This window comes from Syngnathus scovelli, chromosome 1 (assembly GCF_024217435.2).
Source record: "Syngnathus scovelli strain Florida chromosome 1, RoL_Ssco_1.2, whole genome shotgun sequence".
NCBI classification, from domain to species: Eukaryota; Metazoa; Chordata; class Actinopteri; order Syngnathiformes; family Syngnathidae; genus Syngnathus; species Syngnathus scovelli.
The window spans coordinates 15,715,156-15,742,286 of record NC_090847.1 but is presented as its reverse complement, the minus strand read 5'-3'; the positions used below and the strand labels follow the sequence as shown (position 1 = coordinate 15,742,286).

General features: G+C 45.4%; 1 protein-coding gene across 6 annotated transcripts in view; it reads left to right on the top strand.

Moving 5' to 3' along the window:
- The window catches only part of htr4 (5-hydroxytryptamine receptor 4), a 69,903-nt gene extending 45,638 nt beyond the window's left edge, over positions 1–24,265 (top strand). For 3 of the 6 annotated variants that reach the window (XM_068651267.1, XM_049737455.2, XM_068651266.1), the window contains 3 exons: positions 2,457–2,610; positions 13,506–14,068; positions 21,200–24,265. In XM_068651267.1, the coding sequence (XP_068507368.1) occupies positions 2,457–2,610; positions 13,506–14,068; positions 21,200–21,278 (796 nt within the window). In that variant the 3' untranslated portion in view covers positions 21,279–24,265. Of the gene's footprint in view, positions 1–2,456; positions 2,611–13,505; positions 14,069–16,100 lie in introns of all 6 variants that reach the window. The other 3 variants (XR_007485293.2, XR_007485304.2, XM_049737459.2) reach the window with 3 other exon arrangements.
- The last annotated feature ends 2,866 nt before the right edge of the window (positions 24,266–27,131 follow it).

Sequence of the window (27,131 nt, the reverse complement as noted above, 5' to 3'; positions counted from 1 at the left end):
GAGGGCAAGAAGACAATGAGAGGGGAAACCGAGAAGAGAGCAGAACAAGAGAAGTGAACAGCTGCATGTAAAAAACCTCTCTTTCCTTCCCAAAAAGACCATTGGAGGAATGAGGGAATACATGAAGACGGATACTAAGGGACAAAAGAACAGAATGAAAACCATGCCAAATGCTCAAATATCATAACAAATCAAATTTGTTTTTCCCCTGCTTTTTTGGATGCACTAAAACTCTAATTTATGCAGCGTTGTTGACATGGTTGTTTTACTGCAAGATACTTCTTGGAGGTTGATTGATGTGAAGTTTCAGATACACTTCTGAGATATAAAAACAGCCTAAAGTTAGCCTTCTACTGTCCATCCATCCATGCATACATTTTCTGAAGCGCTTTATCCTCATGAGGTTCACGGGTATGCCGGAGCCTATCCCAGCCATTTTTGGTTGTCAGACAATTGCAGGGCACACATAGACAAGCATTCTCACTCACAATCACACCTATGGCAATTTTAGAGTGCTCAATCAGTTTTACTGTTTTTTCAAATTATCATTTTTTCTGGGGACCTGTTTTTAGAAAGGCCCGCAGACTGCTTATCTTGGAGCCTACCTGGTACCTGCAGGCACCATGTTGATGACCCATGTGCTACAATCTATATACTTTCGTATTACTCAGCTGTATGTTGTGTATGACCAAAACTAGAAGTAATAATAAACATTTTAATGTATCAAAATAATGTATCTCCAAATTGTGTGAAATGTCTTTTTATGCCAAATAAAATAATAAAATTGTCCACGCATGTAAAAAAACAGCCACGTCGGCGCTGCCAGTGTGCGACCAGTGCGCCACATTTAAAATGAACGGATCTGCTTTGATTGCAGTAAGATGTGATCACTCCCACAGCAGTGCAGATTTTCCTCTCTCGGGTCCCCTGGTCTGTACTCATCTGAGAAAGTAACAGTAACGGGCGTCTTAGAATTCTCGTTTTTGCCAAGGATATTTTTTATCTTCTCCTGTCCATGTGAGATAAACCAGAAGTCCTTGGAGGATAAAATCATTTGAATTCTACATATGCATTAAAGTTACGGTGCATGGACGCAACCAGCTCAGTGGCCTAGTAGTAGAGTGTCCGCCCTGAGACTGGAAGGTTGTGGGTTCAAACCCCAGCCGGGTCATACCAAAGACTATAAAAATGGGACCCATTGCCTCCCTGCTTGGCACTCAGCATTAAGGGTTGGAATTGGGAGGTTAGATCACCAAATGATTCCCGAGCGCGGCACCGCTGCTGCTCACTGCTCCCCTCTCCCCCAGGGGATGGATCAAAATCACATGGTGATGGGTTAAATGCAGAGGACAAATTTCACCACACCCAGATGTGTGTGTGATGATGATCATTGGGACTTTAACTTTGAAGCCTCCCTTAGCATAGGTTATTCCTGACCAACCTTTTTGATAGGATTTTACACACAGTTCAACAGCAACATTTAAAGCCACAGGACACAAGTCGTTCGAGTTTTATGCTTAAGACATGAATATTCAAGTAATGTCTAAAAAAAAAAAAAAAAACATTTTTTTTTACCACAAATGGATAGTCAATGAGGCCAAGAAATGTAAGTTTAAAGATTGAAAGAATGCAAACAGAAATAAAACTACACATACATAGTAGCTTTGCATCATTTATTAGAGAATGAGCAAATCTACGGTCATTGAAAACTGTCACCAGAGAAAACAACGTCTCTTTGTCTTTTTCATTTTATTATCACACTAATATTTTGGAAGTGAAGTCCGTGAGCTTGAAAGTGACGTTGGCAACACTCGGCATGTGAGTTAGGAAAAGTAGAGTCGAATTCAATTCAGTCCTATGTTGGAAAGTAAACACCTTTCGATTGTTCTTTAACCTGATGACGTCATCCAAAAAGGTGACAGAAAATGGCCTAAAGGTTAGAACCTTTGATTTTCCAAAGAGGCCCCGGGTCTAACCCGCCTCGATTTTCATCCATGAAAATCGAGCCCATAATCTTTACATGACCTACATGGAATCTACTTTGAGTCTAAATGTTAAGAGACACGCAAGTGACGCGTTAAACTCGCCGAATGACAAACTCAGATGCACCTCTGTCATTATGTTGCCAATCAATGCTAATCAATAGTCACACATAAACAGGAAATGGTGTCCGTGCAAATATGGACTTGAAAATCAATAAATGGGGGCTGACAGTGCATCAGACAACACAATCCTTAATGGAAGCGAATGTTCAATGCTGACTCAGTCTGCATTGGGGACAGTTAAGGCGACGCCCCGTCACATTCAGCATTGTTTTGCAAATATCTTATTTGAATAAATGTGTTGTATCAGTATTTATTTGTTGTTTGCTTTCTGTTTTTTACAATGAATGCTTACACTTTATAAGATTATACCATTTTGTGAGGAATTTAACAATATGAAGTGTTTGCGTCCAGGTACTATGCCATCTGCTGCCAGCCTCTGGTGTACCGCAACAAAATGACACCCATGCGCGTGGCCCTGATGATCGGTGGCTGCTGGGTGATCCCCACCTTCATCTCCTTCCTGCCCATCATGCAAGGATGGAACACCATCGGTATTGACCATGTGGTGAGTGTCTTCATCTTATAATAATCCAACTGCCCTTGTTGAAAAAAAAAAAAAAATCATAGAATTGCAAATTTTTGCTAAAATATCTGTCAGCTTTACAAGTTCCAATTATGACTTTAGCTTAACAATTTTGATGTAGTGAGATAATGAATTTTAAAGATGAAACAAAATGTCATTGTTGACAGGGTTGCTGATTATTTATTTATTTATTTATTTCAGAACGAAAGACCTATAATGTCAAGATTATAACGTTTTTCTACTTCTTACGGCAACTTAAAAGAAATTGGACATTTTTTATTTTTTGTTGTTGTTTGTCTCGTAAAATATATTTATATATCCATCCATCCAACCATCCATCTTCTTCCGCTTATCCGGGGTCGGGTCGCGGGGGCAGCAGCTTCAGGAGGGATTCCCAGACTTCCCTCTCCCCAGCCACTTCATCCAGCTCATCCCGGGGGACCCCAAGGCATTCCCAGGCCAGCTGAGAGACATAGTCTCTCCAGCGTGTCCTGGGTAATCCCCGGGGTCTCCTACCGGTGGGACATGCCCGGAACACCTCCCCAGGGAGGCGTCCAGGAGGCATCCGGATGAGATGCCCGAGCCACCTCATCTGGCTCCTCTCAACGTGGAGGAGTAGCGACTCTACTCCGAGTCTTTCCCGCATGACCGAGCTTCTCACCCTATCTCTAAGGGAGAGCCCGGACATCTTACGGAGAAAACTCATTTCGGCCGCTTGTATCCGGGATCTCGTTCTTTCGGTCACGACCCATAGCTCGTGACCATAGGAGCGTAAATCGACCGGTAAAATGAGAGCTTTGCCTTTTGGCTCAACTTTCTCTTTACCACAACGGACCGGTACAGAGTCCGCATTACTGCCGACGCTGCACCGATCCGCCTGTCGATCTCACGCTCCATCCTCCCCTCACTCGTGAACAAGACCCCAAGATACTTGAACTCCTCCACTTGGGGCAGGATCTCATCCCCGATCCGGAGAGGGCATTCCACCCTTTTCCGATCGAGGACCATGGACTCGGATTTGGAGGTGCTGACCCTCATCCCGACCGCTTCACACTCGGCTGCGAACCTATCCAGTGAGAGCTGGAGATCACGGCCTGAAGAAGCCAACAGCACCACGTCGTCTGCAAAAAGCAGAGACGCGATGCTGAGGTCCCTAAACCGGACCCCCTCAACGCCTTGGCTGCGCCTAGAAATTCTGTCCATAAAAGTTAGGAACACAATCGGTGACAAAGGGCAGCCTTGGCGGAGTCCAACCCTCACTGGGAACGAATTCGACTTACTGCCGGAAATGCGGACCAAACTCTGGCATCGGTGATACAGGGACCAAACCGCCCTTATCAGTTGGCTCGGCACCCCGTACTCCCTAAGCACCCTCCACAGAAGCTCCCGAGGGACACGATCGAACGCCTTCTCCAAGTCCAAGAAACACATATGGACTGGTTGGGCGAACTCCCACGCACCCTCGAGGATCCTGCTGAGGGTGTAGAGCTGGTCCACTGTTACACGGCCAGGACGAAAGCCACACTGCTCCTCCTGAATCCGAGGTTGGACCTCCCGACGGACCCTCCTCTCCAGCACCCCTGAATATACCTTACCAGGGAGGCTGAGGAGTGTGATTCCCCTGTAATTGGAACACACCCTCCGGTCCCCCTTCTTAAAGAGGGGAACCACCACCCCAGTCTGCCAATGCAGAGGTACTGTCCCCAATGTCCACGCAATGTTGTAGAGGCGTGTCAGCCATGACAGCCCCACAACATCCAGAGCCCTTAAGAACTCCGGGCGGATCTCATCCACCCCCGGGGCCTTGCCACCGAGGAGTTTTTTAACTACCTCAGTGACTTCAACCCCAGAGATTGGAGAGCCCGCCTCAGAGTCCCCAGGGCCTGCTTCCACAATGGAAGGCGTGTCGGTGGAATTGAGGAGGTCTTCGAAGTATTCTCCCCACCGACTCACGACGTCCCGAGACGAGGTCAGCAGCACGCCATCCCCACTGTAAACAGTGTTGATGTTGCACTGCTTCCCCCTCCTGAGACGCCAGATGGTGGACCAGAATTTCCTCGAAGCCGTCCGGAAGTCATTCTCCATGGCCTCGCCAAACTCCTCCAACACCCGGGTTTTTGCCTCAGCCACCGCCGAAGCCGCGTTCTGCTTAGCCATCCGGTACCTGTCAGCTGCCTCCAGAGTCCCGCAGGCCAGAACGGCCCGATAGGACTCCTTCTTCAGCTTGACGGCATCCCTTACCGCCGGTGTCCACCAGCGGGTTCGGGGATTGCCGCCACGACAGGCACCAACGACCTTACGGCCACAGCTCCGGTCGGCCGCCTCAACAATGGAGGCGCGGAACATGGTCCACTCGGATTCAATGTCCCCCGGCTCCCCCGGGACGTGGGAAAAGCTCTGCCGGAGGTGGGAGTTGAAGCTCTTCCTGACAGGGGATTCCGCCAGACGTTCCCAGCAGACCCTCACAGAGCGTTTGGGTCTGCCAGGTCGGACCGGCATCTTCCCCCACCATCGGAGCCAACCCACCACCAGGTGGTGATCAGTTGACAGCTCCGCCCCTCTCTTCTGTCCAAAACATGCGGCCACAAATCCGATGACACGACTACAAAGTCCTGGTGCCAAGTGCACACATGGACACCCTTATGTTTGAACATGGTGTTCATTATTGAAAATCCGTGTCAAGCACAGAAGTCCAATAATAGAACACCGCTCGGGTTCAGATCGGGGGGGGGGGGGGGGGGGGCGTTCCTCCCAATCACGCCCTTCCAGGTCTCACTGTCATTGCCCACGTGAGCATTGAAGTCACCCAGTAGAACCCAGAAGGAGCGCTCTCCAGCACTTCCTCCAGGGACCCCAAGAAGGGTGGGTACTCTGAGCTGCCGTTTGGTGCATAGACACAAACAACAGTCACGACCCGTCCCCCCACCTGAAGGCGGAGGGAGGCTACCCTCTCGTTCACCGGGGTGAACCCCAATGTGCAGGCGCCCAGCCGGGGTGTAATAAGTATACCCACACCTGCTCGACGCCTCTCACCGTGGGCAACTCCAGAGTGGAAGAGAGTCCAGCCCCTCTCGAGAGGGCTTGTACCGGAACCCAAACTGTGCGTGGAGGCGAGTCCGACTATATCTAGTCTGAACTTTTCTGCCTCGCACACCAGCTCGGGCTCCTTTCCAGCCAGAGAGGTGACATTCCATATCCCAAGAGCCAGCTTCTGCAGCCGGGGATCAGACCGCTAAGGTCCCTGCCTTTGGCCGCCGCCCAGCTCACACTGCACTCGACCCCTTTGGCCCCTCCCACAGGTGGTGAGCCCATGGGAAGGGGGACCCACGTTTCCTTTTCGGGCTGTGCCCGGCCGGGCCCAAGTGGGCGAAGGCCCGGCCACTAGATGCTCACCTTCGAGCCCCGCCTCCAGGCCTGGCTCCAGAGGGGGGCCCCGGTGACCCGCGTCCGGGCGAGGGAAAACGAAGTCCATTTATTTTAGTCATCATAAGGGGCTTCTGTGAGCCGTGCTTTGTCTGGCCCCCCACCTAGGACCCGTTTGCCATGGGTGACCCTACCAGGGGCATGAAGCCCCCTACAACATGGCTCCTAGGATCATAGGGGCACGCAAACCCCTCCACCACGATAAGGTGACGACTCACGGAGGGGATATTTATATATCTATTTATTTAAATTTTAGTTATTCTCTTGAATACCATTTCATTTATAATAAAATAATTTGAGTTCCCATCACTTTTCCCATACAATTGTGATTTATTTTCCTTGAATATTTATATATCTATTTATTTAAATTTTAATTGTTCTCTTGAATACCATTTCATTTATATTAAAAATAATTTGAGTTCCCATCACTTTTCCCATACAATTGTGATTTATTTTCCTTGAACACGATGGTACTTAATACTGTCAGGCTGGGGACAAGGCGAAGGACTCGGATGCAGAGTCGTATCTATCTGGGATTTATTCCAGCAAGCACTCAGAGCAAAAGTACAAAACAAAGCGCCTCTTGCGAGGGAAAACACGGGGCAAAAAGTACAAACAAAAGGCGTCGCACTGTGGCGAGTCAAAAGGCTAAAAGTACAAATCAAAACGCCTCTTTCGAGGGAAAACGTGTAGCAAAAAGTACCAACAAAAGGAGTCGCACTGGAACGAGACAAAAAGGCGCTGGAGACCCAGGCACAACCAAAAGCGTCGCTCGGCGGCGAGACAAAAAGGAGAGTTCTTTCAGAGAGTTCGGACATCAAGGAATCGCTGGTGGTCGGGACGAGGCTAGACACACTGGCACAAGACAAGGGGAAGACACGGACTAAATACACACAAACGGGCGGGGACACAGGTGATGACAATTAGTATCGATTACGCGGGTGCACACAATCGGGATCAGGGAAGACAAGACAACCAACACCGAGGAAGGAAACACGAACTGAAACGGAAGGAATGACAAAATAAAACCGGAAGTAAAGTTACGACAATTGACGAGACAAAAAACTGAAAAAATAAACGCGACCGCATGACAGAACCCCCCCCCCTAGGGCCGGATCCCAGACGGCCCAGGAGCCCCAGGGTGAGCCGCATAGAAGTCCTCAAAAAGTCCCGGGTCCAAAATATAACTAGGCGGCACCCATTGCCGCTCCTCCGGTCCATAACCCTCCCAGTCCACCAGGTACTGCCAGCCCCGGCCTCTTCTGCGCACGTCCAATAGTTCTTTGACGGTGTAGGCCGTCCCACCGTCCACAGTCCGCGGAGGCGGAGGGGGCGCCGGATCCGGCACCAACGGGCTGTCCACCACCGGCTTGACCTTCCCAACGTGAAAGGTGGGGTGGACTGCAAGGGACCTGGGCAAGCGTAGACGCACCGCGGCCGGGTGCACGACCTTGGCGATGGGGAACGGACCCACGAAGCGAGGCGCCAGTTTCCTGGAGTCCCCCCGGTGGGGAAGATCCTTGGTGGATAGCCAGACACGTTGACCTCTCTGGTACACGGGCGCCGGACGTCTCCTCCGGTCAGCCATCCGCTTTACCCGGTCCCCCTGTCGGACCAGCGTGGCCCGAGCCGCCGACCAGACGCGATGACAGCGGCGCACCAAGGCGTGGGCCGAAGACACCGTCACCTCCGGCTCACTGTCAGGGAAGACAGGGGGCTGGTAGCCAAACACACACTTGAAGGGGGACATACCTGTAGCCGTGGTGGGCAGGGAGTTGTGGGCATACTCCACCCAGGAGGAGAGGTTCTTGCTCCACGAGGAGGGGTTCTGGGAGACCAGGCAGCGGAGACTTGTCTCCAACTGTTGATTAATGCGTTCTGTCTGTCCGTTTGCCTCCGGGTGATAGCCTGACGTGAGACTCACGGTTGCCCCTATGAGCTTGCAAAACTCCCGCCAAAACCTGGATACGAATTGGGGCCCTCTATCGGAAACTATGTCTTTCGGGAACCCATGAACCCGGAATATGTGGTCCATCATTACGGTGGCCGTTCGTTTAGCGGACGGGAGCTTGGGCAAGGCGATAAAATGAGCCATCTTTGAAAATCTATCCACCACTGTGAGTATGGTGGTTCGCCCATGCGAGGTCGGAAGCCCGGTGACGAAGTCCATAGATATCTCCGCCCACGGGCGCGAAGGAATGGGTAGGGGATGCAGCAACCCCATGCGGGCGCCGTGGGCGTTCTTATTCCGGGCGCAGACGGGACAGGCGGCAACGTATTCCTTGACGTCTGCCCTCATGGAGGGCCACCAGAATCGCTGCTGGATTACGAACAGCGTTCGGCGCATGCCCGGATGGCAGGAGAGTCTGGAGGTGTGAGCCCAATGGATGACTTGGGATCGTAATTGAGCAGGGACAAATAGTCGGTTCTCAGGGCAACCACTAGGGGGTGGTTCGTTACCATTGGCCTGCTGTACCCGGCCTTCGATAGGCCAGGTCACGGCTCTAACCAGGCAATGGGAAGGCAGGATAGTCTCAGGCTTCTTAATTTCTGGGTCCGAGTTGAAAACACGGGAGAGGGCGTCAGGCTTGGTGTTCTTGGTTCCCGGTCTGTAGGACAAAGTGAAGTTAAAACGATTGAAAAAAAGTGACCAGCGGGCTTGGCGTGAATTCAGTCTCTTAGCTGACTTAATGTATTCTAAATTTTTATGGTCTGTCCAGACCAAAAAAGGCTGCTGTGCTCCCTCTAACCAATGTCTCCATTCTTCTAATGCCAGCTTGACTGCCAACAGTTCGCGATCCCCCACGTCATAATTCTGTTCGGCGGGCGTCAGCCGTCGAGACAGGAACGCGCACGGATGGAGCTTGTTGTCGCTCTTGGCCCTCTGCGAAAGGATGGCACCTACTCCTTGATTGGAGGCGTCCACCTCCACCACAAACTGCCGCGACGGATCAGGGAGCGTGAGGATGGGAGCGGTGCTGAAACGGTTCTTTAGCTCCTGGAAGGCCGCCTCCGCCTCTGCTGACCAGCGGAAGGGGACTTTAGGAGACGTGAGCGCGTGCAAGGGAGCCGCTGTGGCACTGAAGCCCTTAATGAATCGCCGATAAAAATTGGCAAAGCCCAGGAATTGTTGCACCTTCTTGCGTGAGTCAGGGGTAGGCCATTCCGTTACCGCGCTTACTTTCGCCGGGTCCATCTCTACTTTGCCCGGGGCTACGATGAAGCCGAGAAAAGAAACGGTGCTCTTGTGAAATTCACTTTTCTCGGCCTTTACGTATAGTTGGTGTTCCAGGAGTCGTTGCAACACCGTCTCGACGTGAACCCTATGGGTCTTCAGATCTGGGGAGTAAATCAAAATATCGTCCAAATATACGTACACAAACCGGTCCAAACAGTCTCTCAAAACATCGTTTATCATGGCCTGAAACACAGCGGGAGCATTGGTGAGGCCAAATGGCATGACGCGGTATTCAAAATGTCCTCGATGCGTGTTGAACCCTGTCTTCCATTCGTCCCCTTCCCGGATGCGCACCAGATGGTAGGCGTTGCGCAGATCTAACTTGGTGAACACCCGGGCTTGCTGTAATTGGTCGAACACGGTCGACATCAGTGGGAGCGGATACCGATTCTTGATGGTGATCTGATTGAGGGGACTATAATCAATGCAGGGACGTAGGGTGCCGTCCTTCTTGCCCACGAAAAAGAACCCCGCCCCCGCAGGCGACGACGACGGTCGAATCAGCCCTGCTTGCAAGGAGGAGTCTATATATTCATTCAAGGCTTGCTTCTCAGGTCCCGAGAGAGAATACAGCCTCCCCTTGGGTATCGTTGATCCCGGCAGCAGGTCAATGGCGCAATCATACGGACGGTGGGGAGGCAGAGAGGTAGCCTTGGCCTTGCTGAATACCTCGGCCCATTGGTGGTAACACGCAGGGACCCCGGTTAAGTCTGGGGTTGGCGCGTCTGGAGCGGAAGGCACCGGGCGCGGGTTAGACTTGATACAGGAATCATGACAGTCGGACCCCCATCCCGTTATTTCCCCTGATCCCCAGTCTATAGCGGGGTTGTGGCGTTGAAGCCATGGATACCCGAGAACGAGAGGGTTCATTGGTGAGGTCACGACATGTAGACGTATGTTCTCCTGGTGGAGGCCAATTGACAACGAGACTGGTTCGGTTATGTGAGTTATCTCAAAGAGTGCCTGTCCATTGAGTGCCTTTGCTTTCACGGGAGTGTTCAGTAGCTCAGTCTTTACCCCGCACCGGCGAGCAAATGCCCAGTCTATCAAGCTTTCGTCTGCTCCTGAGTCTATTAATACTTCGAGTTCTATCTCTCTTCCCGACTGGGTGATCCTGCCCTTGGGAAGCACTCGCCCCGGGGACAGAGCCGCCGAGAAGGCGCTTACCTTCAGGGTCCTCCTCACTGGACAGGAGAGAAGGAGGTGTCCGAGCTCGCCGCAGTAGTAGCATCTTCCCTCTCGGCGCCGCCGTAACTTCTCCTCCTCTGTTAACTTGGCTCTGCCCAACTGCATCGGTTCTGGCTCCTGGCGCTGCCGATCCCCGTACGGCCTGGAGTGGTGAGCGTCAGGGCCGGCTACTGGAACGAAGGCGGGAGCGTTGCTGCGTCGGTGCTTTCTCCACTCTTGCAGCCGGTTGTCAGTGCGGATAGCCAGAGCGATGAGGGCGTCGAGGTCGGTGGGAAGATCTAAGGGGATTAGCTGATCTTGGATGGGTCCTGACAGGCCCCGGAGGAAGATGTCATATAGTGCCGCCGCATTCCACCCGCTCGCCGCGGCCAGCGTGCGGAACCGGATGGCGTAGTCTCCGACGGTGTCTTGTCCCTGGTCTATCTGACAGAGTTGGCGAGCCTTGTCTCGGTCAGCGGAAATGGGATCGAACACCGTTCGCAGGGCCTGGATGAAAGCGGGGAGAGAGTGACAGGAGATGGAATCCCTGGCCCATTCCGCGGTGGCCCATGTGCGGGCCCTTCCCGTCAGGTAGGATACCATGTAGGCCACCTTGGAGCGCTCGGTGGGGAATTCTGCTGGGGAACTCTCAAAGTTCATCTCGCATTCTGTAATAAAAGCCCGGCTAAGGCCGGGTTCTCCGGAGTAGCGCTCTGGAGGAGCCAGTCTGGCACTGCCAGTCATGGGACCTCTTGCAAGGGAAGGAACGGGGGAAGCGACGGGTGTACTGGAGGTCGCTGCTGGTCCCGCGTTCAAGAGCGAGAGCACTTCCTGCATTTGCTGACCCAGCTTTGCTACTTGGGTGGCGACCGCTCCTCTGAAATTTTCTTGATTCCTAGCGAGTCCTCGGATCTCTTCTCCCAAGTCGCCCACCTCCCTCTGGTGCTGGGCGAGCAGTGAGGCATGGGAGCGCACTGTGGCGCACAGGTGCTCCGACTCTGCCGAGTCCATGTCTGGCCAGTGTGTACTGTCAGGCTGGGGACAAGGCGAAGGACTCGGATGCAGAGTCGTATCTATCTGGGATTTATTCCAGCAAGCACTCAGAGCAAAAGTACAAAACAAAGCGCCTCTTGCGAGGGAAAACACGGGGCAAAAAGTACAAACAAAAGGCGTCGCACTGTGGCGAGTCAAAAGGCTAAAAGTACAAATCAAAACGCCTCTTTCGAGGGAAAACGTGTAGCAAAAAGTACCAACAAAAGGAGTCGCACTGGAACGAGACAAAAAGGCGCTGGAGACCCAGGCACAACCAAAAGCGTCGCTCGGCGGCGAGACAAAAAGGAGAGTTCTTTCAGAGAGTTCGGACATCAAGGAATCGCTGGTGGTCGGGACGAGGCTAGACACACTGGCACAAGACAAGGGGAAGACACGGACTAAATACACACAAACGGGCGGGGACACAGGTGATGACAATTAGTATCGATTACGCGGGTGCACACAATCGGGATCAGGGAAGACAAGACAACCAACACCGAGGAAGGAAACACGAACTGAAACGGAAGGAATGACAAAATAAAACCGGAAGTAAAGTTACGACAATTGACGAGACAAAAAACTGAAAAAATAAACGCGACCGCATGACAAATACGCAGAAACTAATTTATTTCTCTTTGGAAATCAATTATGATTGCAGTTTGTTTTTTCCAGGAAATAAATATGTCATACTTTTTGAGGCAAATTGATAGTGGCTGGCATTCTCACTGCAATGACAAGCCCTCCCCCCTTTTAGTTGTGGGTTACCTAAGGGTCATCTCAGCAAAGTGCTCACCTAACACAGACATGGAAAGATTTGTGAGCAGTATTAGATAGAACTGTGTCGAAAAAAAATCATTGATCTTTGAATTTAGCTCATAATTGATGACAGCAAAATGATGAGTGTTTTGTTTTCATTCATAAAATGAGTTTGTTTCCTTGTAAGTTTGTCATTGAAAAAAAAACTATTATTCTAATGTGATTTCATTATAAAAATTACCTTCAAAGGGCAATGACCTTCAACTAAGAAATGATGAGTAGAATAGACAACACAGAGGCTAGAGATGCTTTTGAATTAACTCTTGACACCCCTTGAGGCAACTACCAAAACTACTTGTTGAGTTATTGCCCAATAGCAACCCAAACATTGAATTAATCTTTCCATTCTTTAATTACAAAATAGTCTCCAAAAAAAACTTTTAAGGAAAGTATTTTGCTTTTTCTTGTCAGGCCAGCAAGCAAGCTACTCCCCAGCCTTTGTTAACCTCGCTCGCCCTCAGTTGCCCTTGCTCGGTGACCCGTTTCGCGTTCCAATTTGGCACCCTACACACACACACACACACACATACACGCACACACACACACACACACACACACACACACACACACACACACACGCACACAAATACTCGCGCACAAAGAGCAGTTTAGTCTGGTCAGGAACTTTATTTCTCTCTGAGGGTCCAATTAAAAGTGCTGAGTTCTGACAGCGACTCGTTTCTGGAAGAATTCCACAGCTAGATGGTCGTACTTTGCGTTGCATTCATTTGCATTGCTATCAATGATGTTTTGTTGGCAAAGCAGCTTGATCAGATGCATTAGCCTAGACATACATGAAGTTGAATAAAATTGCTTAACAACTGAGTGAATTTTTAGCATTTTAGCTTACAGATTTACATTATGATTATTGCCACATGTTTTTTGGCATTTGGACTTGGATGTTGGATCATATTGCTTGCACCATTATTAGTTAGGGTTAGAGCAACGCTGGCGTCTGGACTGTTGACTCCCGCTTCTGTCCCGAACCGTGTCAACATTTCTCAAAAACTATTTGATTTATCACATTCTATTATTTAATTATTGTGTTTTTCAACGATGCAATATTATAGAGTGCTATTTTTCTTATTGATACCAAAAATACCTTGGACAATAAATCACAAGCTGCTTCAGCATTTTTATTTATTTTGATTTCCCCAAATGGATGGAGTCCCACTAAGTGTTGTGTGTTGCGTGCGTGCAGCTCGACGAACGTCGTCACACAGAGGGCAGCAACTCCACGACGTGCGTGTTCCTGGTGAACAAGCCGTACGCGGTGACATGCTCAGTGGTGGCCTTCTACATCCCGCTGGCGTTGATGGTGCTGGCCTACCAGCGGATCTACGTGACGGCACGGGCGCACGCCCTCCAGATCGGCGCGCTGCGGCGGGCGGGTGGCGCCTCGTCGGACTCAGCCGACCAGCAGCGCAATCACCACATGCGTGTAGAGACCAAGGCGGCCAAGACGCTGTGCGTCATCATGGGCTGCTTCTGCCTGTGCTGGGCCCCCTTCTTCATCACCAATGTGGTGGACCCCTTCATCGGCTACACAGTGCCCGACCAGTTGTGGGCGGCCTGCCTGTGGCTGGGCTACATCAACTCCATGCTTAACCCCATCCTCTACGCCTTCCTCAACAAGTCGTTCCGCCGTGCCTTCCTCAGCATCCTGTGTTGCGGACGCAAGCACTACCGACGACCTTCCGTGCTGGTGGGCCCGCGCGCACCCTGCGCTGCTGCGCGCATCAACGGGTCCACGCATGTGCTCAAGTAAGTGCCACTCTGCCGCCGATACGTGAAAAGCCCCACCGAGGGCCGAATGCTAAGATTGCCGGCTCTTTATTTATTTTTATTTTTTTGTGAAAACATTGACGAAATCTACAATGCTAAAAAAATATTGCCATAGTTTGAAGGTATTAAGGGATTGTATTAAAGGTTTTGGTGTTACGAACTTGACCTAGGTTTAACGACTGATTGTTAAGGTCTTAGGATTTACATTATATTGGTTTTAAAGACAAGTTCAAGGCCTCAGATTCAAGGTCTTAGCTTTAAGGCTTCGGATTTAAGGTGTTAGATTTAAGGACTAGATTTGGGATTTCAGTATGGATTTATTAGAGTTCAGGCCCGACGCCTAATTCACATCGGGTGCGGAATGGCTGCGTTGCGGGGCACAGCAAGGAATAGAAAGCGTTGGAGTTGCCGAGTCCATTCACACTGGATGCAGTGCAATCAGTGGAACGTTGCCACCGTTATTGTTTACAAGTAGCTCTCTTTTACACGATTGTTATCACATAAATGGATAGTCTTGGATTTAAGATCTTACTTTTAAGGATATGAATTAAAAATTTTGGATCTTTTGGGATTTTTGGAGTCTAAATAGTGGAAAACAATCATTTACTTCCTTGGTTTCATGTCAGAAAACTGCTCTTGTTGTACCAACTTTTTTCAGACATTCCTCACTGATCAGTCCATGACCCCACAAGATGTTTTTTATCTTTTATTGTGAAATATCTTTCAGGAAATCTGTGGTGGTCTTGATTTAAAACATTGGACCTTTTATGAACATTATTTGGATGTGTTTAGCTACAAAATGCATGTGTGGCCTTTTTTTTTTTTTTTTTTTGGTCTCCGGCAATGTTTAGAGCATGTGCACGTGTATGTGTGGGTAACAATGTCTTGCAGACATAAACAAAAGCAAAGAGAGAAAAATTCTAACAGGAAATGTTGCTCTCGGCTGCCAATCGCAACAAGCCATGCACACACGAACACACGCACACAAACTAATGCGCAAACATACACACACACACACAAACACACGTCGCTAATATGCATACCATACCGCAGGCATTCTGCTGCATACTTCAATGCCCTAAAATGATGAGAAGGAACAACTTTTTGATACTTTCATTTGAACTTAAAGGGATTTTTGTTGTCCAAGTCCACCCTCGGTGTTTATCCATGAGTTTTGATCTAATATCTAATTGGTCGACTGTATGTGTCAATTTTAACCTTGTTTTTCACCCTCCCTCTATGCCCTTCCCTCTTTCTTTCTTGGCCCTTTTCTTTCTTTTCCTTTCCATCGGTCCTCATTACCGCATTCTTCTGTCCTCGTTTCTCTTCCCCATTTGCAACTTTCTATCCATCCCCTTTACTTCCTTCTCTCATCCCTCCCTGCAATCTATCCCGTACTATTTATTATTCTTCCTACACCTCCTTCCCTATTTCTATATATTTATCATATTTTGCCCTATCAATCCATATTTCCATTCCCTTCCTATTTGTCTGACAATATCCTTTTTTCCACACCTTACCTCTTTTCTTCCCCATTTGAGTTCACTCACTTCCATTATCCTCTCCCTCTATCCTTCTCCGTCCTTTGTTCCACCCCTCTTCCTCCACTCATTATTCCTTTTTCACCTCCTGCTTCACCTGTTTTATGTCTATATTATATATTTACTTCCACTTCACTTCCTTTGCTCACCCCATCATCCTTTTTTTTTCTTTTTTGTCTCAAAACCTATTGTGACTTTCTTTTGGGTTTCTTGTGCTTTCCCCCCACCTTTTTCTGCTTTGCATGCCATCTGTCCATTTCATTTCCATTTACTCTGTCGCCATCCTTTCATTTGCTCATCTCATACATTGCACGGTAACTTGCGTTTTATATTCTCTTGCATTCTTTTTCATTCCTTCCCCAAATGAACCCTTTCTTCACATCCCTCTGCCTCATCTTCCTTCTCCTCTTTGTCCTCGTTCTTTTCCTCCTCTTTCTTCTCCTCCTCGTCCTCCCTGCTCGTGTCTCCAGCAGCTGCTCCTCCGCCTCCAAACTGCTGCTCTGGTTGTGCAACACCAGGCCAGTGCCTGTCTAGCCACTCTTAAGCCTCACCTGCAGGCATGCTCTCTCGCTCTCGCTCGCTCGCTCAAGTGAGTTTGGCGCACTCACACGCACACGCATCTCTTTGACATCAATTACAGAAGGATTCAAATCTGAGTGAATTCAACTTTACCCATTGCTACTTCATGGCAATTCTTGCAGGAGATCCAAATCAAAGTCCTTTGCTTCCAAATGATAGTCACCAAAATATATATATTTTTAAATCATATTTGGAAGCAAAACAACGCTAATGGAAACATGTCTGCATCTTCGCTCACATAATTATTATTCTCGGATATGTAATTCCTCAAGAGTTTAGAATTATTTTAATTTTATCTAATAGTTTGCACATTTCTTTTAAATCTAATTCCCTCAAGGGGCATCAATTTGTATTTTTTTAATTCTGTAAAATTAAATGAAAATTAAAATTAAATATGTATTTTTGTATATATTTTGTTTATCATGCTAATTTTTAATATTATTTATATTTAGAAAATATTCAGTATGTAACTTTTAATCGCTCAATGTGAATACTTTAATTTGTTTAAATATTCTTCAAAGTTCAGTTAATATCTTTTATCAAAGAGACTAACCATTTTCTTTTTATTTATTTATTTGTGTTATGTTTTGTTTATTGTGCTAATTTTAATCCCTCACATGGAGAAGAACATTTTCTTACTCATACTCATTTTGATAGTAATTTAATGAATTAGGATGGATGGATAGATCCCTGATGGTGCAGTGGTTAGGATGCGGAGCTTTCACCGCCTGCGGCCTGTCTAGTCTAGAGGCATACATTTATTCAAATATTTGCTAATTCCTTGTACTCCTTTTGGTCCTCCAATGCAATACTGTACAGTATTTTTGCTGGCTCAAATTGAAGTAGAGTCGCTACCAACCTGACAATGAGCCATATGATGTGCATATATTCTATGAACTGACTCACTTTTTTTACAGGCACAGTGAAAAACACAGTTCTTTCTAAAACTATCCACCTAAACTATATTATTTTAGTTATAGACATAGAGTGGAAAAACTTAATTTAGGCGCTAGGAATTCACTAGGGAGCCAAGCGGGCGCTAGTCTGAAAAAGTTTGGGAACCACTGGTTTAAATATTTGTGAATAATTGTACTAATTTTAATCCCACAAAGAATCACTTAGATTTTATTGTTTGCGATTTATTTATTGTATTCATTTGACCTCTTCAAGGAAATAAATGGACAATTTCATTTTTTTAAATTATTATTAATTATACTATAGTTACTCGTTTTAATGATACAAGGAGAATACTAATGTGTCTATTAATCACATGAGAAAGAAAATTCGATAAATTAGCGAGCGGGCGAGTGGTGCATTTTTTTCTTTGTCATCAGTTTGTTGTGACTTTTGAGTCTAATCAAAGAAAGGACAATAATTGTGCACAAAGACAAGCTAAGTGTGATTAATGTATGTGTCACGGTTGCTTTTTGCTGACCCCACAGGGCTCCTAATTACTTAGTGGTGATAAACCAACTGATACAATTGCCTCGTTCTGAATGCCTTTTATTTATCCCATTACACATGGGCAAAATGTCTCCCATCGAGTTTGAAATATATTTTTTATGAGGGGGAATATGCTGTGAGAACAGAAGTATTAAGATGCAGCTGTTAATGGTTAAATGTATTAATCAATAGTCCTTCATCGGCTTAGTAATTGTGTTAGTGTAAATTGGGGTTAGGCATTCAGGTAAATTTGGGCTGGGGTAAATTAAGATTTCAATACAAAAAAAAGTCATCATTTGTGTTTCTATTGGGCAGTTATTACAAATATCGCTCTTTTCAAATGTGGGCCTTGACCATGAGTCAGGCTGTAAAAGTACACTCATATTTGAGCTGTACAATAATCAAATGTCATGTCAGAGTATTCCTTTAATAACATGGTTTAACAAACAGCCGAGCTGACATGTTTGTTCTGGGCATCTCTGGTTCTTAAAACTGATTACAGTGGTGCCGTGAGATACAAGCATCTTAATTTATGAGCTTTCTCCAAATGTTTTGATACGAGCTGGCAGTGAATGCAACTCAACTCGCTTCACAAGCTCAAGTCTTCAAAGAAGAGGCTTTAAACTGTTCATTGCCACTTCCAGTGGATTTTAACCAACCCTAAAATAATCTTTGGAATCTGACCTTTAAGTGTATGAAAGGAACGACTGTAAATGCACTTAAATAATGATTCTATTAATTTGTTTTTCACATCAATGAAGTCAAAATGCTCTTACATAAATACGTAAACTACACATTAAATGCAAATATTTTGTACTCACTTAAATGACAGTGAACTGAATTTAAAAAAAATGTACTTTACAAATGTATCTGTATTCCCAAGACGTTTAATTTTGAGAATAAATATTTGCTGATATGTCTGTCTACAAAGAGTTCCTTTGCTCTTTTGTTTTATGAAGAATAATTGTGTGTGCGCACATATGCAAGAATCAATCCACCGGTTTCCCCACGAGCCTCTGGTGCAGATGGCAGCGCCATTTTCAGAGCTATAAGTGAGTGCCCTTGGTCATAGCTCTTTGAATGGTACTGCAGTATGCACACAGCTGAGCGGCGTGTGTCCAAATCCTACCCCGCACGCCCACGCCACAGGACGATGAAGAGATTCGACGGAGACGGATTTAATTCGACGTGTGCGTGTGTGTGTGTTCACTCATGCATTCGTGTCGATGAATGTCTTTTTGCATTTTTGTAATCTAAACTGTGTCAAGATAGTTCACCAAAGTTTAATTATCTTAGCCCTTGAGGTCTGTATATAGTACATCAACCAGGAATTACTGTGGCCTTTAAGGAACAAACGACCCTGTTGACCTTTTTCTCTGCAATCTGGATGCTAAGTTGTCTTAGCATCTGATTTGGTTTTGACCAGTGTGCAGCGTATTGATGTCAAATATTGTGCTATTTTAATTGAAAAGGTTATTTGTAGTTCTGTGTGTGTGTACTTGTGCTCCCGCTGGCTGGTTTATGAAGGGTAAATGGCACCAAGGATCGCATTTAATGACACAAATGGTTCTTTTTCTGAGGAGCGCTTGTTGCCGGGGGCAACGCTGAAGCTTAGCTGCAATGTGATTGCAAGGAAAGCAGTTCAGCTCAGCTCCTGGAGCTTTCTGCTCTGTTTGCATCGTCTGTGATGCTGCAGATACAGTTCCATGTTCATTTCCATATCCCGTTTTGTGATTGAAGATTGCCAATGCCAAAATATGTACATTTCTTCTAATCAAGCAAGCTGCCCAGTTCCTTCGCACAACGCTTGAAAATTCAGCCCCCAAAGTCAGTTTGATTGAGCAATGTGTTTTGGGTATGTCAAAGTAAGAAGAAGTTTGCCATCTTGGTGTGACATTTTAACCTGAATCACTTTGCCCCCTGATTTCATTTCAAATTCACTTCTTTCACTCGGGGGTTTGAAATTTAGTAGGCTTTTCTATCATGAGTAGACCCACAAAAAGTCTCCAAAGGCCTTGCATTGTCTACGGGAGCCTTCAAAGACTGACTCCTCCAACAGATTTTGGTTTTGAGTGCTAACATAATAGCAAAATTCTGATTTTGATACAAATTCTAGAGACTGATATGACCAAAAAGGCCTTTAACTGGTTGAGGTTTATTTTCACCACATGCCCTTTTAGGTAACGTCTGGGCATAATTGTTGTTTATTAAAGATCTAGTAAACGGGAATGTGATTGTTGCCATGACGACAAATCAAATATACGAGGAGTGAACATGTTACATTTGTTTACTTAATCTTCAAAGGAACAAGTTAGGGTGTTGACCTGATGATGCCTCATTGGACACCGTCATGGCTGTTGAGCACATGCGCACACACATACACACGCACACAAACACACACACACACACACAAACATACATACACATACACGCACGCGCTCAGAATCTCTCCTGAAAGCAATTAGTGGTGTAATGGTGCGCCACGGCTGTCACTCGTTCGAAAGAAGGAATCTCTAATCTACTGTGAGATGCTCAACACACACAAACACACACGCACGTACAGAAGCATGCACATATACACACGCACACGCAAACCCACTAACATTTAAGTCGTAGACAGCAAAAGTTTTTCCTCTGTTGTTCCTCATTAAATCTAGTGCGTGATGCGTTCATGGTGTTCCATGGTTGTAGGAATGGCAAGACCGCAGTCATCATCATCTCTCTGTTGGTTTTCCGCCCAACTACACACAGATTGGCTTCTGGGCTTTATGGTGCTGCTAATGAGCTTTGGATTCTCCATAATGATTTGTGACATTTACCGGTGCCAGTGTGTATGGGGAGAGATTTGTGTCACGATTATTCACACAAATACATCTGCAATTTTCACACGTGTTTTTCAGATCCACAAATATACTATTCCTGATTTCCTCATGTGTTTTATAGATTCCTAAATAAACCCGCGATTTTCTAATTTTTTTCAAATCCACAAATATATTCTTGATTTTCATGTGTGTTTGGAATCCAAAAATACATCCCTCCCCATAGACGTGATGGCAAAATGGACCACCATGACAACTTTACCTTTACCGCAGCTTGGTGAGTGAGTGAGTGAGTGAGTGAGTGAGTGAGTGAGTGAGTGAGTGAGTGAGTGAGTGAGTGAGTGAGTGAGTGAGTGAGTGAGTGAGTGAGTGAGTGAGTGAGTGCGTGCGTGCGTGCGTGCGTGCGTGCGTGCGTGCGCGCGCGAGCGAGCGAGCGACAGACCAACTGAGTGTTATTGTTAGTTACTCGTTCGGATAGGTTCGGTTAGGTTACTGCAATTTTTTTGTTCCCATTCCTGTTAGCTTGATTTACTGTAATTCCCAGCCAGAGACGCTATTGACCAACTCCTTGTGAACATAGGACTTTGATTTGGATCGAGAAGGAGCATTGTATTTAGTGGAGCCCTAGGGCACTCCCTCAACTTCACATGATTTTGATTTGGGATGAAGAAACCTGTTTCATGTCCCTCTTTTACATGTTGTGCCTTCTTTTATGTGGTGCGTGTCAGGTATTTGGTGCTTCAAAATGGGAACCATGTGGTACAGGAGAAGGAAAAGCTGCACGACCACGCAGAGTCCTGCTTGTGACGCGTCGTCACACACCTCCACGAAGCCCATATGCGAGAACGGTGCACAACGCCGACTCGGCCTAGATCCACGGCTGCTAAGAGAGACTGGTGGACCGTGGCCAAACTAGTTCTGGCTCTGGTTCCGGCCCCAATGTGACCACGGTCCTCACAAACAAGCACCACCTGTGGGACTTTGAGGGTGTGATGTTTCCGAAGCTAATGTTAATATGGTAGTTAATTTAACAGTACATTTATATCACCTCTTTGTGCGTGCGTGTGTGCGTGCGTGAGTGCGTGCGCGTGTGTGAGTTTGTGTGCACGTGTGTGCACTTTGTGTGTATTTATGCATTTGTGTGAATGTGTGTATGCATGCTAACAAATAAATGTGCATTCACTGCAGACTTTCATCTTTGATTTGAGTTCAGGTGACCAGTGTAGGAATGATACTATAAAGTGTGTATGCCTCCCACTTTTGTAGGGACCAAAAGGAAGTTAACAATCCTAAATCATGCTTTCAATTTGGTTACAAATTCTTTGCAGTCAATTACTGCCTTAAGTCTGGAATGAATCTGGTGAGGCTCTGCCAGACCTTGAATGCAAACGATTTCAGTTCCTGTTGTTCTTGGGGCATTTTCCCTTCAGTTTTGCCTTGAGCAAACTAGCATGCTCAGTTAGATTCAGGTCAGGTGACTGATTCAACCATTGTGTAACATTCTACTTCTTTGCCTTAAGGTTGGTTTCGCAGTGAGCTTTGTGTCATTGTCTATCTGCACCATCCAATGCATTTTGAAGCATTTGATTGAATATGAACATATAATAACTGCAGAATCCCATCAGAATTCATGTCAGCAATCACATCAGGAATGAATGCAAAGCAATCACTTCCATTGGCTGTCATACCTGGCAATTAATAATAATAACGGATCTTCTAAGTTGCCAACTGTTCCATTACTTTTTGTCACTTAAAAAGTGAGATATAGACGTTTATAGAAACGGTTGTATTTGTGACATTGTTCACCTGATTTGGATGTAAATACCCTCACATTCAAGCTGAAAGTCTGCAATTAAAGCACATCTTGGTTTCATTTCAAATCCATTACGGTGGTGTTTAGAGCCAAAATGATGAGGATTGTGTCAAAGTCCCAATATTTATAGACCCGTCTGTTCTTTTCGAAGGGGAAAACTTGTAGTTTGGATTTTGAAAAATGTCTTTTGTGACGCTAGTCCTGGGATATTTCTGACACACCTCAGATAAGTGCAAATGAATGCGTGTGCATTCCTTCCAACAGTATGTTCATGCCTACACATGTGTGTTTTCACAGTGTTGCATGTGGGATTTTTTTTTGTCTCTTACAACCATTTGTGCGCGTGCGTGAACAGTACTCTCTCGTCATTCCATGCTGCACCCATGCCTCCTCCGCGTGTCACATGACCCATCAGGACTGGGAATGTAGAGGACCGTATAGGTACTCAAACATGTTTACATAATGCAACTTTAGTAGCCTATGTTGTTGTTTTTTTTTGGTCTTTAATTTAGGCCCTCGACACCATTTGACTTAGCATGATCAAAGTTGGTTGGCATGTATGTCGTGAAGAGACCCCAAAGAGTCTCAACAAGCCATCCACAAAAAGACAAAGTCTGCCTTTTTTTTTGTCACCATTGTAGGCTCAATTGTCAATTTTCAAGAGTCCCTCAAAAACAAATGTGTGTTTTGGACTTTGCCCGATCGCTACCAAATTTGTACTATACAAATGGATGCCTCTAAATTGGGAAATATTTTTCTCAATGCGTATGATGACTCTCAAAACAGAAAGTCTAATAAATTGAGAATGAAAATTTCATACTTTCGTAGACATTTCTCACAAAAACATCTCAAGAAGCTATTTCTGAAAAGAGACACGGGGTCTGCTATTTTGGTTGGAAGAGGAAATTTTAGTGTCATTTTGTCACTCATAAAATTGGAAAAATCCTGTCCCCGATAACAGCTTCATGTAGTAATTTGCTAGTCATGAATAAAAACAACCCAAAGGTCTAACAAAGCCATGCCTTAAAGACACAGGAACTCTGCCATGTTGATTTGAAGCTGTAATTTTAGATTTTGCCTACAACTCTCAATGGGTGGACTCAAATGGCATTTTATGAATCATTTCCTTTCATTCACAAACAGTGGGTGAAATAAAGCCCCGAGACACCTCCCGAGTTCATCAAAAGAGATTGAACTAAATGTCAAGAAAAAAGACAATTTAGAACAGGGGTCACCAACACGGTGCCCGCGGGCACCAGGTTGCCCGTGAGGACCGCGTGAGTCGCCTGCAGGGCTATTCTAAAATGAGCTCATATAGCGGCACTTATTTCTATTGCTTCTATTTATTTTATTTTATTTTTGCTATTCTTGTTTAAATCACACTTACATGTGAACTGGGAATGACAATTAATAATAAAACATAGTTAAAGCTAAATTGAGCAAATTGGCTATTTCAGAAGTGTGTCAAACTGGTTGCCCTTTGCCTTAATTAGTACCCAGGAAGTAGCCCTTGGTTTAAGAAAGGTTGGTGACCCCTGACTTAGAAGAATCACTTTCGGCAATGTCCCAATACTTTTGTCTATTTTGTGTAGTTTCACTTCTGATGGATTACTGCATTACTTTCATGATTTTTTTAAGGGGGTGTTTTGGTTTTCAAGCTGTGAGCTCACCCATGTGTGAAGCACGAGCACTTTGACACACACAAACAGAATCTGAAAAATATAATATTTAAAATTCATTCAACCAATGTTTTTTGATGTCTTTGCTTTTCGATTATCTGTTGTTGTTTTTGTTGATCGGAAGTGAGTGAGTGAGTGAGTGAGTGAGTGAGTGAGTGAGTGAGTGAGTGAGTGAGTGAGTGAGTGAGTGAGTGAGTGAGTGAGTGAGTGAGTGAGTGAGTGAGTGAGTGAGTGAGTGAGTGAGTGAGTGAGTGAGTGCGCAGTTTGTAAAATACTGTAAATAAAAAGAGACTTTATTGACACCCACTCTGTCTCTATATATATGCTCTATGTGGACGTTTGCATTTTCTATGTAAACCAGTCTTAAAACAGTCATTTGAATCCCTAAGCCTCACTTAAAACCGTGTTTAAAAGCCTAACTCAGACATCAGTCTCAAAGTTGAAAGCTTAACCCTCCCCACTTTGAAACCCTAACCCAGGCTTGAGACCATATTTAGAAATACTTACCCTTATTTCAAACCCTACTACGAAATAATAACCCAGATTTAAACCGTGCCTTTCAACCCCTAATCTTGTCTTGATTTAAAACACATTGAAATGTGAGATTCCAAAAAACAAAACAATAACAATACCGTAGTTAGAACAAAACGGCAGCAATTCATCGTCTTACTGTAATAAATATGAATGAATATCTGGTTTTTAATAATGTTTTGGGCAATGTATTGTGTAAATCATGGCCAAACTCAGGTTCAAAACCCTGATTTCTCAGTCTAGTTATCTCTTTGAACTCTGTGTGAATCTGTATTTTGCCATGTGAAAATGTCTGTCATGAACGCGTGTAGTACAACACTAGCAGCTTGCTGTGATTTGCATCCACAGCGCAGCACGTGTCCTTGCGCACGCACACACACGCGCACACACACACGTATGCATCACTTGAGTGTAAGTGTCTCAGCATTCATCTCTGTTATTGTCCAGGTCATCAAAGAAAAGAATGTCTTGGCAGCTAAAATTAGAATACGTCTGCTGCCTTCAACGCTGTAATCGATGGGAAAGCGACAAATGCCAGCCATTATTCCTTAATCCTCCCCAAATGCAATCATATTGAAGGAGAAGAAGCGAGCATAAACACAGCAGTGTTCCTTCGCCTGCCTGCTCTGACATTTCAGGTGCGCTTAGCGGTGGACAAAAGGTAGCCATGTTGACTAACAGTGAATGAAATGGTGGACAAAAGGTGGCCATGTTGACTAACAGTGAAAGAAATGCACCGCATGACACTGACATTTGAACGAAGGAGTGCAGCTGGAATCCACATACAAGAGTCCTACTCTATTCTACTTTTGAAAGAGACAGAAAAAGACAGGTGAGATTCATGGCTGGTGAAGCACTGAGCGAGATCGACCGAGGCAGCCTGACATTAAAAACTGAAACATAGAACTGAGAGTACTTCGTAAGGAGGAATTATGAGATGCAGTATGTCAAAAAGAAATCCCTGCTGTTGAGATACCCAAGGTTTTTTTTATATCTGAATAAATTTACGCCATTATTGTTCTCAGCCCTTATCGCCAAATGTCAAAATCCTGACAGCCCCACGGGTGGAGGGGTGGGGTGACCAGGTGAAGGCCGAAGCCGAAATCAATTCTGCAACTTTGAACTGTGAGGCAGACAGCCTAACCCGTGCATTACCATGCTGCCCTTTCAAAGTACATTATAGACTGCTATTTTTCTAAATTAAAAAAAAAAAAAATGTTCGCATTCTTTTTTTTTATTTGTGGTTTTATGCAATCAGTAAAACAACATGTAAAGCACAGATATTAAATACATTAGTCTGACTGTCAAAACCTAATGTGCATATTAAAAATATCTGTAAAACATATGGAGCTGGGAAGAGAGAACAAACAGGCAATTGCCAACTGTGATTATCATTATTTTCTCCTTGGATCGGACATTGTTGCCCAGTCAAAATAGTTAGAAACCTTTATTCGCATTTTATTATTGTATGAATACAATTGCATTCCCTTTTCTTCAGTGTACTCCTTTGCAAGGCATAAAGGATAATAATTTGGTGATGACAAGTTAAGTGTGCTTCTTGCAAGTGAGTCATGTTCTCATCTGTTGTGCTGTAAGAGTGGCAACTTTTAATTAGTTAGTAACTGAAAATGTTCAACTTTCATGCAGCAATAAATCATCGGTGCAAATTTGGCAGCTCAGCAACATATTTATGTCACTGCAGCCACAAAAGCAACAACAACAACATTAGGATGATTCAATTTGTATTCCGATTCGGAGTGAAAATCTTTAATGTGCCAAGTGGGAGACAACAACAGAAGATACATGGTGTTTTATGATGCTGCCATGATGATGCAATTGCAAATCATTTTTTATTCACTGGTGTTTGCTGTGAGAAAATATCAAATTATTTTTGTTATTTTTCAAGCAAATGTTAAAATGTTGCACGGTAGAAGATAACTCGCCTGTTTTGGTCAAACTCTTCCAAAATATATCACACAGACTGCGAAGCCTTTTACTGACCAAATAATTTTTCTTAGGAAAACTATAACATTTTATACCTCTGTCTTTTTTGAGGAAATGTTCTGTTTATCTAGTAAAACGTTGGATTTTTAGGGGGAAAGCAGAATTCTAATGCAAATTAATCATTTAACCATGGTGTTAAAGAGCCTTTAAAGGCAATATGTGCAAAAGCAAAACACTACGGCGAAGTACTTGCTTCATATAACAATTAAAGCTTGGAACTTGAAACTTGAAGCCGGGAGAGTTTAATGCCATTGGAAGTTATCGTCGGGAAAATGCTGCCCTCTGGTGTCCGGTTATGATAAATTCCCTGGAAAAAAAAAAAAGGGGGGCACCTCATTGGCAAGGACACGATTGCCGTCATGCATCCCTCCTGGTGTGTTTTTTTTTTTCTATTTTTTATTTTTTTTTTAACCATTGGTATAGTGCAGGAGTCGGCAACCCGTGGCTCCAGAGTCGCATGCGGCTCTTTAGCACGGCCCAAGCGGCTCCCTGGAGTTTTTGCAAAAATGCGTGAACATGGAAAAGCATTTCTTTTTTGTTGATGGTGGTGTTTTTTTAAATATGGTTTTTAGATGATAATCACGACACAACCATACTTATGCTGTAAAAATGTATGTAATTGTAAATATATTA